Below are 12,937 nucleotides of genomic sequence, written 5' to 3'. Positions count from 1 at the left end.
AATTATAATTCCTTAGCTACCTTCTATATCTCCCTTTCCTACTCTGCAAACGAGACCATTTACATCCTCTTTTTAAAACCATGCATCTGGAGCTACTTAACATAAACTCCAGGAAAAACACCAAACAAAAATTTTGTGATTTAAACACATTTTTTAATATGAGGTAAGATAGATTTTTATCAAAGTTAACAAATATATATCAGGGGCTTAAAATTCATTTTTATATTTACATTTAATCACCAATATGCAAAACACAAATTTAGATGGCAAACATGAATGCCTTACAGGAATCCCTTACATGAATGCAGGTGATCTGTGAGTTTTACATAAAATACACACTAATTGAGACAAAGCATTTTATTTACTAAATATGTTCATAAAGCTAGCTAGCTAAATAAAATAGAAATTAGAAGCTGAGAGTTATTTACTAGGCCATTCTCTTCCTATGCAAAACAGAGAAATACCAAGTACATGTGTATACACACACACACATACATGTGCATATATATACATACACATACTATATACAAACATATACACATACATATACAAGCCTCAGAAACTAGAAAATCTTCCATATTTTCCATAAAATGAGCTTCTTGCTCTTATTCTGCAAACCTCCTCAAAAAAACCCACGTTGTTCGAAAAAAGATCACTTCTAAAACACACGTGGCAAGGCTTGGCATATATATTAGGTAGTTTGAGAAAAGGTAACGATTCCAGGTAAAAATATTGAGATATCAGATTTAAAGTGGAAAAAGATTTAACTTTGGCCGCATCAGAGCAACAAAGCAGCCCCTTCCCATCGCCACTCATTCAAAGGGCATGACAAAACATTAACGTAATGTAGCCCCTGTTTTCTCTGGGCTTGTTCAAGGGTGTCTCAGACCCACAAGACCTTCTCCTAAGTGTGCACGAGCTGCAGAGTGACTAGTAAGGCAAGGTACTGATGATGTCTTCTCTACCTGAACATTAATTTTCCATGTTTTCAAGATGTTATGAATTGCACATCCATAGGCAAGGAGATTTTAAGGGTTAAGATATCAGCAATCTTGAGTTTATTAGCTACTATCACGCAACTAATTTCTAGCATATGACACAACACAGCTTAATAGTATATGAAAAAAAGTGGCCTGAATTTTTCTCTCAAATGTACAAAAAGAATTTTTTACACCACCTCATACAGTCTTTGGCCTTGAACTATATAGAGCTGTTACTTTACTGTGAAGCAAAATAAGCCTTCAAGTGTCCCTTACTTGATCTTAGAAGGTCAAATTCTCTGTCCAACAGCTCCTCTTCTGTTAATTTGGAAAAATTGTCTTCTCCAAAAGGATTCCACCCTGACATGTCAGGAGGGTGACTGATGGACTTCTGATTTGTAAAATTTGCAACTGCCTCTTTCTCAGCAACTGACCTAATTGAAAGAGGAAAGAGAATGAATGAATGACAAGGATGACATTGCAATTAAGAAGGCTTTTCAGTGCCCCACTTTACACTTCAAGAGCTCTTGGGATAAGACCTGGAGTGAAGACGGCAGATTGAGAGTCCAGGCTGGACAGACCAGGCCCACAATATGGACATCTGCACAGTCATGGTGTGAACAGCACACCAGTGTGCTCCTTCCTCAGCTAGCCCCACTGCATTCTAGTCCACAGGAGAGGAACACAGCATAAACTTTTGGGGCTACTGAAGAGAGTAAATAATTCAATATATGTAAAACAAAACAAACAAAAAACAGGCAGTTGCTAAATATTAGTTTTTATTCTCAAAGTTAACAAACCCTAAAGTGATGATCAATAACCATTTCACTCTAAAACCACAATAATTTTCCTTTTGAAAATTATACTCTCTGTGTGGTGGTTTGAATAGGGATGGCCCCCACAGAATCATGTGTTTGAATGCTTGGCCCATAGGGAAGGGAACTATTAGGAGGCGTGGCCTTGTTGGAGTAGGTGTGGCTTTGTTGAAGTAAGTGTGTCACTGTGGGGCAGGCTTTGAGGTCTCCTATGCTCAAGCTACATCCAGTGTGCCACACAGTATCCTGCTGCCTGAGGATCAAGATGCAGAACTCTCAGCTCCTTCTCCAGCACCATGTCTGCCTGGACACTGTCATGCTTCCCAACATGATAATCATGGACTGAAACTCTGAAACTGAAGGCCAGCCCCAATTAAATGTTTGCCTTTACAAGAGTTGCTGTGGACTTGGTGTCTCTTCACAGTAATAAAACCCTGATTAAGACACCCTACCTGAACTAACAAAAACAGATGACCTGCTAGTGTTGCTTTATAAACAGGCAAAGTTAAATGAGAGTTATTTTGTACACATATACTCCATCACCCATGGTGGCGAAGGTATCTATGGTCCTGGGCTTGAGTCCACTGCTTCTATGGAATTTATCTAATAGGCCTGGTAGTTTTTCAGATAAAATACAAGGATATCAACCCAAGAGTGCCTAGGTACCTCCATCAACCCAACCAGAAGGCACAACACAAAAATGAGGCAGCAAAACAAAGTTATCAGGTTTCTTTCACAATGTGGGTCCAAGAGATTGATAGTGGGCAAAGACTCACCCATGGAATATCTTAACTGTGTAAGCCTTGGCTCATCTCTAAGTGTCATTCCCAACACATGGGTTGTAAAAATGAAAACGGGGGGCAAAGGGCGTCCTTTTAATTCTTAAATCCAGGCCTACTTGGCATATTTCAGCCAAAATAAGAATGTTTAAGTAATTAGTGAAGGCTAGAGCACACAAAAAGGAAAATAAAGAGTAGTTTGTCTACAACTGCATAGACTTACTCAGTCAATAAAATGTGGGTATGGCCAAGTCATAAATCTACCTTCATGTGGCAGAATCCCATTTCTATTTCAAAATGTTTAGGACTTGCAGAGTCCTTAAAACACACAGCAGATGGGAAAACTTAAGGAGCGCTTTTCACACTGTCTGGCTTCCTATCTGAATCATTCTCCTCCTGTTCCTGGGATGAATTCAGAGATTGTTCTTGGCACACTAGTAACAGAGTGTCACCTTAACCCACAACTTAAAAACACGTTAAGTTAAGGCCCGGGATACGGCACCTCCTAGTGCACTAGGCTGGGATAACGGAGTTAAACTGTTTACACTTCTCCCCCAAAACAATGAAGCCTAAGCCCTAATTTTCTTACTTAATTTTCTTACTGTAGTCACAATTACTTTGCCACATTGTGTTTCTTTAAATGGCATTTGATTTAAATGACTATAAATAATTAAGAGTATTTTGAACAAATTAAGGAGACAATAATTTTCACTATTAAAAACAGCACAGGGATACTGGAGAGACAGCAGTGACAAAGAGCACTTCCTACTCTTGCAGAGAATCTGGTTTCAGTTCCTAGACCCCTCACGATGGCTTACACCATCTGTGACTCCACTTCTGGGGTACTGGTGCTCTCTTTTGGCCTTACTGTGCACAAGGTACCCACATGGTGAACACACATACATGCACACAAAACACTCATCGATGATAATTTTCTTCTTTGTATTATTTAACTTTAAGATATTGATGAGAGCTGGACACAGTGACACATGCCTTTAATCCCAGCTCTCGGGAGGCTAAGGCAGGTAGAGCTCTGAGTCTGAGGCCGGCCTCGTCTACCAGCAAGTTCCAGAACAGCCCAGGCTACACAGTGAGAGCTGATATCACAACGATGACAGACACTGAAGAGGCTGACACACTGATCACTAATTTTTAGGGCTACTGACTTACGTATCCTTTACACTTCTGAAAGCTCACCAGCTTCTGGAAGTACAAGCGTGCACAGACAGAGTTGAGTACTGACCACTGACCATGGAAACCGGGATGAAAGGGTCCGTGCTACTGTTGCAGAGTATGACTACCTAAATTTTGATTATTTGCTGTTCTAATTTTCCTTCCTGTTTCTTGGGCAGTGTCTTTGTATGCCTGTGTCCTTGTGCATGCTGGTGTATACACGAGGAGGAAAGGGGACCCGCCCCAGTGTTACTCCCCACAGACTGCCCACTGGTTCTTGCTACTGGGCCTCTTATGGCCTGATGCCTGTCAACAGGCTGTTGGTTGGCTGGGGATCCTTCTGTCACTGGCTACACGGCTGAGATCACGGTGCTGTGCCATCAAGCCTTGGTTTTTAAATAGAACCTGGAGCTCAAATTTAGGTCTTCATGCGTGTGTGAAAAACACTTTACCAAGCTACCTACAAACCCTTTAACACTGACTCTTAATTCCAAGATCTGAAAATATTTACTAACGTCCAAATGTGAGAAACTTTGTGCCAAAGTTATTCAATTTATTGTAATGATTACCCACTGAAAGTACCCCTACAATAATTCTAACCAATATATCTGGACAGTTTGCTGTGTATGTTATACTTCACACATTTGTCCCAGTGTAAACTAAACCAAATTATACAAACATGAATAGTTGAGCTAACTAAAAGGTAGTAGGAGCACATAAGTAGAAACAGTTAACATGTCACAAGGATCATTTATTTTCAACTACTAAAGTTGCTTTCTAAGATTTTGCTATTATGTGCACACCAATAAAATTCTCAGCCTAAGTGTCCTTAGATGTGACTAAACTTTGTATGCAAATAGTAACTGGCAGAATTGCCAGATGGTAGTGGAAAGCAAGAAGTCCCTTTGCACTCTCTAAGAAAACACTTGCCTGTTGGCACTGTAAGAGGAGTCCACTATGGTTCCAACCTGAGCTGAAAGTGATGAGGAAAGTAAGGCTGGTGAGAACTCTTGAGGGGAGGTGAGATACTCAGGTGATGCCTGCTGTTGAGGCTGCTGGTGGTGAGCGAGCATCTGCTGCTGCAAGAAAGCCTGCTGATACTGCTGCATCTGAAACGAGAGAGACAACACACAGGCATGTCTCACTTTTACTCCACAGATACTCGCTGAATGAAAGAGGTACATGACCAACGGTTACAAGCACTCTTATAAACAGTGTCATCAGTTACAATGTGCCACATTCAGATACAAGAGTTTAATTGCAGACTGCTTGAGAATACATGTCTGCCTTCAAAAAACAGTGTCAATTAAGTAACTTTTTAGCTTGTGTGCATGTGTGTGTATAGAGGAGTGTCAAGGGCGCAAGGACACATGGAGGCCAAGACCAGCACCAGATGTTTCCAGCAACCTAAAACTTGGTTTTAGAGACAGACTCTCTCACTGGGCCTGGAGTGCATCGATTCGGCTAGAATGGCTCACAAATGGGCTTCAAGATCTGGGATGCTAGTGGAGCATGTGCTGTGGCTTTCTGCTTCTAATTGGGGCCTGAGGATCTGAGCTCAGGTCCTCCTGCTGACATGGTAACAATGTTAACTGAGCACCACTCCAGGTTCCCTGAGTTTGCATGGTGTGGACAGGGCTCCACATCTGGTGTCTTTCCTTATGTTTTGAGACACAGTCTCTCCATGCACCTGGAGCTCACTGATTTGCCTAGGTTAGCTGGTCAGCAAACCCCAGAGGTTTTCCATTTCTGCCTCCTCTCCTCACTGCTGGGATTACAGGTGCAAGTTAACAAGTCCAGATTTTTAGTGTGGGTGCTGAAGATTAAACATCTGTCCTCGTGCATGTATGACAAGCTCTTGATGGACTGACTCATCTCCCCAGGCCCCAATCTGATTTTTGAATCATGAATTCTAAACGCCATTGTGCACTGTAAATCCCAACTTAGTAATACAGACCTGTAGAGAAAGGCTAGATATTACACAGCCCTTACCATGGTAGGATATTGTGATGCAGGAGGCTGTGGCTGATACACGGAATGCATTAAAAACTGTTGTTGAAGAATCTGCTGCTGTTGCATTGCATGTTGATACTATGAGTAGGGAAAAAAAAAAAAAAAACAACAAAAACAGAAATCAATACTCTGGTGGTATGAATGAGAATGTCTCCCACAGGCTCATATGTTTGAATGTTGTTCCCTAGTTAATGGCACTATTTGGGCAAAATTAGGACGAGTGCCTTGTTGAAGGTATGTCATTAGCAGGTGAGCGTTGAGGTTTCAAAAGCCCATGCCAGGTCCGGCCTCACTCTCTCTTCGAGCAACGTGGCGGATCAGATGTGAGCTCTTAGCTACTATTCCAGCACATGCATGTCTGCCTGCTGCCATGTTCCCTACCTTGGTGACCATGGACTAACCCTCTGACACTGTACGTAAGCCCCCAGTTAAATGCTTTACTTTGTAAGTTGTCTTGGGATGGTGTCCCCCCATAGCATAGAACAGTGTGACAAAGACATACCTTTCAATGTCAGAGTTCTTTATTTTTATTTATTTCTATTTTGTGCATGGGTGTTTTGACTGCATGTCTGTCTGTGTACATGTATCATGTGCATGCAGGGCCCACAGAATCCAAAAGAGAACACTAGATTCCCTGGAACTGGAGTTATTGGTGGTTGTGAACCATCAGTGGCTGCTAGGAATCGAACCTGGGTCCTCTGTAAAAGCAAGTATTGCTCTTAACCACTGGGCCATTTCTCCATCCTGAATTCTGTTTTTTTGTTTGTTTTTTGTTTGTTTGTTTGTTTTTAAAAAGTATTGATTTTATCAGAACAATGATTAAGAAAATCAAATCTTAAAAACAATATAAAACTATATTCTCAGACTGTAAATTTCTGTTAATCAAAATTAGTTTTAAAACACAGAATTTAACTAAAACTGTAACAGGATAAAAGCTAAAACGCAATCATCACCTTTTTCTAGTTGACGAAGATACCCTTCAGTGATCTCTGACTCATTGCAAGTAAAGCTCCAGGTTCCTCACTCCCCTGTGTTCTCCAGCATCTCACTCACCACCCTCACTTGTCTCCATCAGCCAACCATAGAGGAAGCAACACACTGAAGTGTCATGTGCAGAGTTAGCTCAAACATACCTCAAACAGTGACAGAATGCAAGTGCTTCCAGTATTTCCATTTAGAAAGGTTCAGTGAGGCCAGAATTTTGCAGGTTTTTATAAAGCAAAGGACAGAGCAATGCGTCCTTTTTGCCTCTGTGCCATCACAGTCAAAACAATGATATAGGGCTGCAGAAATGACTCAGTTCCTAGGCTCACAGCCAAAAGTTAAATAATAAGTAAAATATTTTACTTTTGAAAACACAACACTTTTTCCACATTAGCACTGATATAGACACAAAATATAACAAATATTAACTCTAGTGCTTATTTCTGAATACCAAGTGAACACTTTCGCTTCATAAAGCCATGATGCAACCTATTTAACAGAGCATCTCTTCACTTAGCATCAAATGTCAATTGAGAACATATTCTTCAGTGACCAGGAAATTGAGGGAAATGAATATAGTTCAAGTTAAGATATGCCTAGTATAAGTCTATGACACAAAAGTGAATGCAATGGTATTCAACTGCTGTGTGAATTACACGCCACTACTTCCCTTTCTAAAGCATAAAAATACTACCTGCTGCAAATAAGCATTTTGAAGCAGTTGCTGTTGCTGCTGCTGCTGCTGCTGCTGCTGCTGCTGTTGCTGCTGCTGCTGCTGGTGAGGATGATGATGCAAATGAAGTTGCTGTAATCTCCAATCTCCCTGCTGTAACTGCTGGAGGACTCTATGCTGCTGTGGTGGTTGCTGAGAGGGACCTTGACCCATTAAGATGTCAGACCCATTTCCAGGTCTCAATGTTCCTATATTTCCAAAAACATTAATACACAAGTAATTTTAATAGGACAGCAATATTTCAAGTTATTTACTCAAGACATCGTTTTGTTTTTATAATAGACCTTTGTGTATACATTACAGAGTCTAAACCAAGTATTTACTGTAATTGTAAATGCTCATGAAATGTCAATTTATCATCTACAACACTGACTAGGAAGTCAGTCTAGCCAAACCAGTGAGCTCCAGATTCAATGAGAAAACCTGCCTCAAAAAACATGTATAGAGTTAAATGGAGAAAGGTGAGTGGGCGAAAGCACTTCTGTGGAGCATTGGTCCCAGCAACCAGGTAAACAATCAGGATGTAGCTGAGCAGCAGGGGACTGCGGGGGAGTCAGAAGGATCGCTGGGGCCCACTGGCTACCAGCCTAGCTCCAGCTTTAGCAAGAAACCTGCCTGAGAAGAAGGCAATGGAGAGAACAGAGTAGGATGGCCAACACCCTTCTCTGGCTTCTGCATGCATGCACACAGTGTAGGTACCTGCCTGCGTGCGTGTGTGCGCACGCGCGCGCGCGCGCACACACACACACACACACACACCACTAAAAAGAAAAAGTCAACTGAGAAAGATAACCGATATTGTTCTCTGGTCTCCCGAGGCATGTACACATGGATGTGTTCATCTAAATACATATATAAACATATAGCTAGGTAAACAGATGAGAAGTACAGCTACCACTGGTGTAGCTATAGCAGTCCTTGGAATACAGCCGAAGAGTTCTTTCACAGAGACACTTGCACACAGTTTGTTGTTATGCAATTCACAATAGCCAGGGTATGGAAACAGCCTAGATGTCTATTAACATACAAGCCAAAGAAAAGCAGTAGTACACACACAATGGCATTTTGCTCAACTGTAAAGAAGAACTGAACTAGGGCATTTTAAAAAATGGATGGAACTGGAGATGAGACTAATGAAAACAAGCCAACTCAGACTAAGAAAGACATCTTTCGTATGCAGACTCCAGACAGACAGACGGAGAGACAGACAGAGAGACACAGACACACACACTCACTCACAGATTTAAAAGTAAAAAGGGATTAGGGAGGAGGAAGAAGCCTAACAAGAAGGAGAGATAAGAGAGGATAGCAATGCATGTGACATAAAAGTATGAGGAGTGAGTGTTCGGAGGGAGGAAGAGGGCCATTAGGAAGATAAGGAGGGAAGGGTCGTGAGAGGGTTAGCATCTATTTCGTATGTATACAAGAATGTTATAATTTAAATCCATTACTCTGCATGCAAGTTGTTAAAATAAATAAAAACACTGGGTGAAAACATTATCTATAGAGAAAATTATCCGACCAAGCATTTGGGAAGCATCACTATCAAGTGATGCGAGGACAAGAGTAAAGGAGACTGACGCTGGCCAAAGCTGTGTGTTCCTAGAGTCTCTGGGCAGCAATGTGACTGTTCACAAATTTTAAAGGAATACGCTTCTTTTGTGTTAGGTGTTTGAGTTTGTCTGTGAGTACGTGCATGCGGCTGTCCTTGGACATCAGAGGATGGTGTCAGATCTCACGACATTGGTGTTACAGGCAGTTCTGAGCTGCTTCATATTTGTGCTGAGAGCCAAATGAGGATTCATTGGAAGAGCAGCAGATACTTTTAGGCAATGAGCTACCTCTCCAGCACCCAAATATGCTTACTATACTCCTCAGACAAATGCACTTGCATGGAAACCAAGAACTGACTGTTCAGCTGCTCACTGCCACACTACTAACAACAGCAAATACTGAGATAATCCAAGTGGTCATAAAACTGATGGTATACTCATGACATGGTGTAAATTAAAAATTATACAGCAGATCTATACGGACATAAGTTTTCAAGAACATCGTAAGGATTGAAAAAGTAAGTAGCAAAGAAACATGTCTGAGTCTATTTGTGGCAATGACAAATTGTTTATATGAATTAAATATGGCTCTATTAATAGTATTAATTTTTACTATGTTCTAGTTACCAAATTGATTGTTTATACTAAAAAGGCTAAGGGGGTGCACACCACACTGCTATTTACCTGAAAACAGGACATTTTTACATTTCTACATCAATATTTCTGTAGCAGATGAACATTTTATTCATCTCTAAAGAAGACAGAAGTAATTAAAAAGTAAAATACATACATGAAAAAGCTGGAATTTTTCAAATCTAAGCTGAGAGTGGGTGTGCTAAAACAGGAACTACAGCCCCTGACATCAGGGGCAAGTCTGGCACTCACAGCTAGACCAGCTAACCAACTGAGTTACAGCATGTGAACCAGACAAGGCCTGTGGTACATGCAACAGGACACAAAACCACTGGGTGACTGTGTCTCAAGAGACAAGAACATCAACACCATCAAACCACGGAAGTGGCCCGGCATCCTGTACCCTGCCTGTGGCTGACTGCTACTTCTTTACGTCTTTTGAGACAAGTTTCTCACTAAGTTAGACTGGCTGGCCAGCAGCCCGAAGACCACCTTGTCTGTATCCCCAACTTCCAGCCCCCCACCCCACCATGGCGCCCCTCCCTACCTCTACCCTGACACGGGGTAACAGGTGTGCACTGCCAGCTGTGCACTGCCATGCCCATCTGTTAGACCGTGTGCTGGGTCTACACTCAGGTCCTCATGCTTGCCTAGCATGCACTTGCTGACTGAGCCGTCTGTCCAGCCTACTTCTTAAAGCACCGTGTTCTGTGCCTCACAATATTAAATCCACTTACACTCTTACGGAAGCAGACCATATCGGGTGTCTCCCTACCATGAAAGACCAGAACTGCAAATTACCTTTGGGTTTGTGGTTACTGAATTCACCAGGAGCAGGGACTTTGACGGGCGTTGCTGAACTCTGAATGGTCAGCACATTGGAGGTGGCAGCAGTAGAATTGGCCTTTGGTCTTTGTCTCGGTGCAATTGAGGTTTCAGTTGGTCCAATGGTATCTGTTATTCTATAATAGAAAAAGCATACTTCATCCCAAATAATGAGATTATTTCCATTCATTCTATAAAATACAGATGCATTTAATTATTACAGATGACCACATTAGTCCTCTGGCTTCCTTCTAAGCACCCACCTCAGAATACATGTTTAATAAAGCTAGTAAAGTAGAACATACAGCCAGCCATAGTGCTTGAACTGTGCCCTACTGTTCTTAGTCAGCCTTCAAAGCTGGGAAGAACAGGAATACCACCCCAGAGGTTAAAGGGACAGCAGATGACTGAGAATACAAACAGAAATCTTCTCACTCGTTTTTGACAAAAATCAAAATCCAGTTCTTTAAAAAGACACAAGAAATAGTCCCCGTCACTTGGACTTAAGAAAAAGAAAAGGCTGTCTCCTACAGCAGGCAAAACCAAGGACACCAGTGCTTGCCAAGTAAGGCTGGCTGCTCACATCTGACCTTTGCTTTCCTGGGACACTAAATGAGAACTACAAAATGTCTGACTGGGACCCAGCGTAAGCCCCAAATGCACACAGTAGAGTGGTAAACACAATTTTGATTGCAGTATGATTAGCAGACACAGCTGAGTTTTCAAAACATCAACAAAAATAGGTAAATTTATTTTTAATATTTACGTATGAATGCAATGTGTCTAAATCAAATCCAACCCCAACTCCCTCCCCTCCAATTTCCTCCTTATTCCCTCAAAACTTTTTCCTCACAACTCCATGTGCTATCTATCTATCTATCTATCTATCTATCTATCTATCTATCTATCTATCTTCATACCCATTCAGTCCATTTGGTGCTGCCAGTAAGTGCATGGGTGTGGGACCAATACAATCTTAAAGTTACATATTTTTTCAACTCTGCTTTCTATAAAGTCAGTATAAATTTTCAAAACTCTGTCCCATTGTATTTCTTTAATGATTTCACTGAATTTCAGCTGACTTAACACCCACAATTGTACATGCATGATTTATCAAGCCCACAAGCACACAGCTACTACAGCCACAGTGCACGCCCACCGCTCCTTTGTAAGACCTACATGTACCACTAGAGGGAGTGCTCCTAACAATGATCTTTCCAAAGAGAGAAAAAAAAAAAAAAATGCATGGCAAGATTTCAGAAACTTAGGACTGGTTACCCAACTGAACTCAGCAGGGCACAAAATGGAAGACATGAAAGAAGGGGGACAGTGTGAGGGCGACAAGATGGTAATGGAGGGTGCAGAAGATCAATACATAAACATGTATAAAGTTATCAAAAAAAAAAAAAACCAAAAAACCTTTAAGGCAAAATTTTCCCAGAAAACTACATATAAACATATTGCAGGCATGCTGTCTCCTAAAAATAACCAGGGCAGATGATCAGACACTAGCAGTGGTATGGCTCACGCCCTCTAAAGCTATAATGAAGACAGTAAGATCACTTATGCAAATAGGCAACCACAGCTCATTATAGTGAGGATAAAGCTGTCCACAGAGCTGGATGTACTCTTAATTGCTGAATCATCTCTCCAGCCCAGATTTGAGGTCTCAATCCACATAACAGAAGCAAACTTATCAATGGAGTAAATAGATGAAAAAATAAGGTTTCAAAGTTACATTCTAGTTACATATACATAAATTCTACAAACTACACATGCTGATGGCCTGTGACAATTTTTTTTTCTTAGATGTAAAAAACAGGCTTAACAGCTATTAGCTCAAATGTCAAGTTTCCTGGATTAGGATGAGCAGTCAGTGATAAAAACAATGACGACACACACAGAGAGGGCCCAGTACAACACCAACAGCTAAACATTCTCATCTTCAGTGCTGAGTGAGCAGTCCAGAGGCGAGTGCCATCAAGCTCCGCGTGCAGTACCTTTGGACCTTTATTTTACAGTCACTGTCTAAGCTACGGCATCATAGTCTGAACAGCACAGCATGTTGGGTAAGTGAAGATAACAATTTAGCAAATAGGATTTGCTGTAGTTATAGCGAGAACTGTCGCGTTCTCCTTCACAAAGCTCCTTTCAGCATCGGCGCATGCGGCCCACCTGGCTTTCATCTGGCTTTTCCTAGCAGCCGCTTCACTAGCAGTCATCGGTTCAGGAAGAGTGGAGGGAAGAGAAGAATTCTTGGGGAAAAAAACAAAACATTTTGTCATTTAGTTTTTAATTTGAGTTGTAGTGACTTTTATACTATGGATGGACTATTAACTCTATTATTCAATTACACTCCCCAGATTTAATTTGCAAATATCACTTTACACAGATGTCATCTTAATACTGATGTTTCACAGAAATCTTTAGAAGATGATCATAGATAGCA

The 12,937-nt window shown here is 41.2% G+C and overlaps 1 protein-coding gene across 2 annotated transcripts in view; it reads right to left on the bottom strand.

The window, feature by feature from the left end:
- Nucleotides 1-12,937, bottom strand: part of Bmp2k (BMP2 inducible kinase) — a 96,818-nt gene that overhangs the window by 25,084 nt on the left and 58,797 nt on the right. For both annotated transcript variants that reach the window (XM_021650053.2, XM_021650055.2), the window contains exons 9-14: nucleotides 12,664-12,743; nucleotides 10,465-10,625; nucleotides 7,439-7,665; nucleotides 5,740-5,838; nucleotides 4,678-4,856; nucleotides 1,257-1,414 (exon numbers count right to left, since the gene is read on the bottom strand). In XM_021650053.2, the coding sequence (XP_021505728.1) occupies nucleotides 1,257-1,414; nucleotides 4,678-4,856; nucleotides 5,740-5,838; nucleotides 7,439-7,665; nucleotides 10,465-10,625; nucleotides 12,664-12,743 (904 nt within the window). The remainder of the gene's footprint in view (nucleotides 1-1,256; nucleotides 1,415-4,677; nucleotides 4,857-5,739; nucleotides 5,839-7,438; nucleotides 7,666-10,464; nucleotides 10,626-12,663; nucleotides 12,744-12,937) is intronic.

Source organism: Meriones unguiculatus, chromosome 3 (assembly GCF_030254825.1).
Source record: "Meriones unguiculatus strain TT.TT164.6M chromosome 3, Bangor_MerUng_6.1, whole genome shotgun sequence".
NCBI lineage: Eukaryota > Metazoa > Chordata > Mammalia > Rodentia > Muridae > Meriones > Meriones unguiculatus.
Note: the sequence above shows the minus strand (reverse complement) of the source record. Positions and strands in the feature narration are given on the sequence as shown.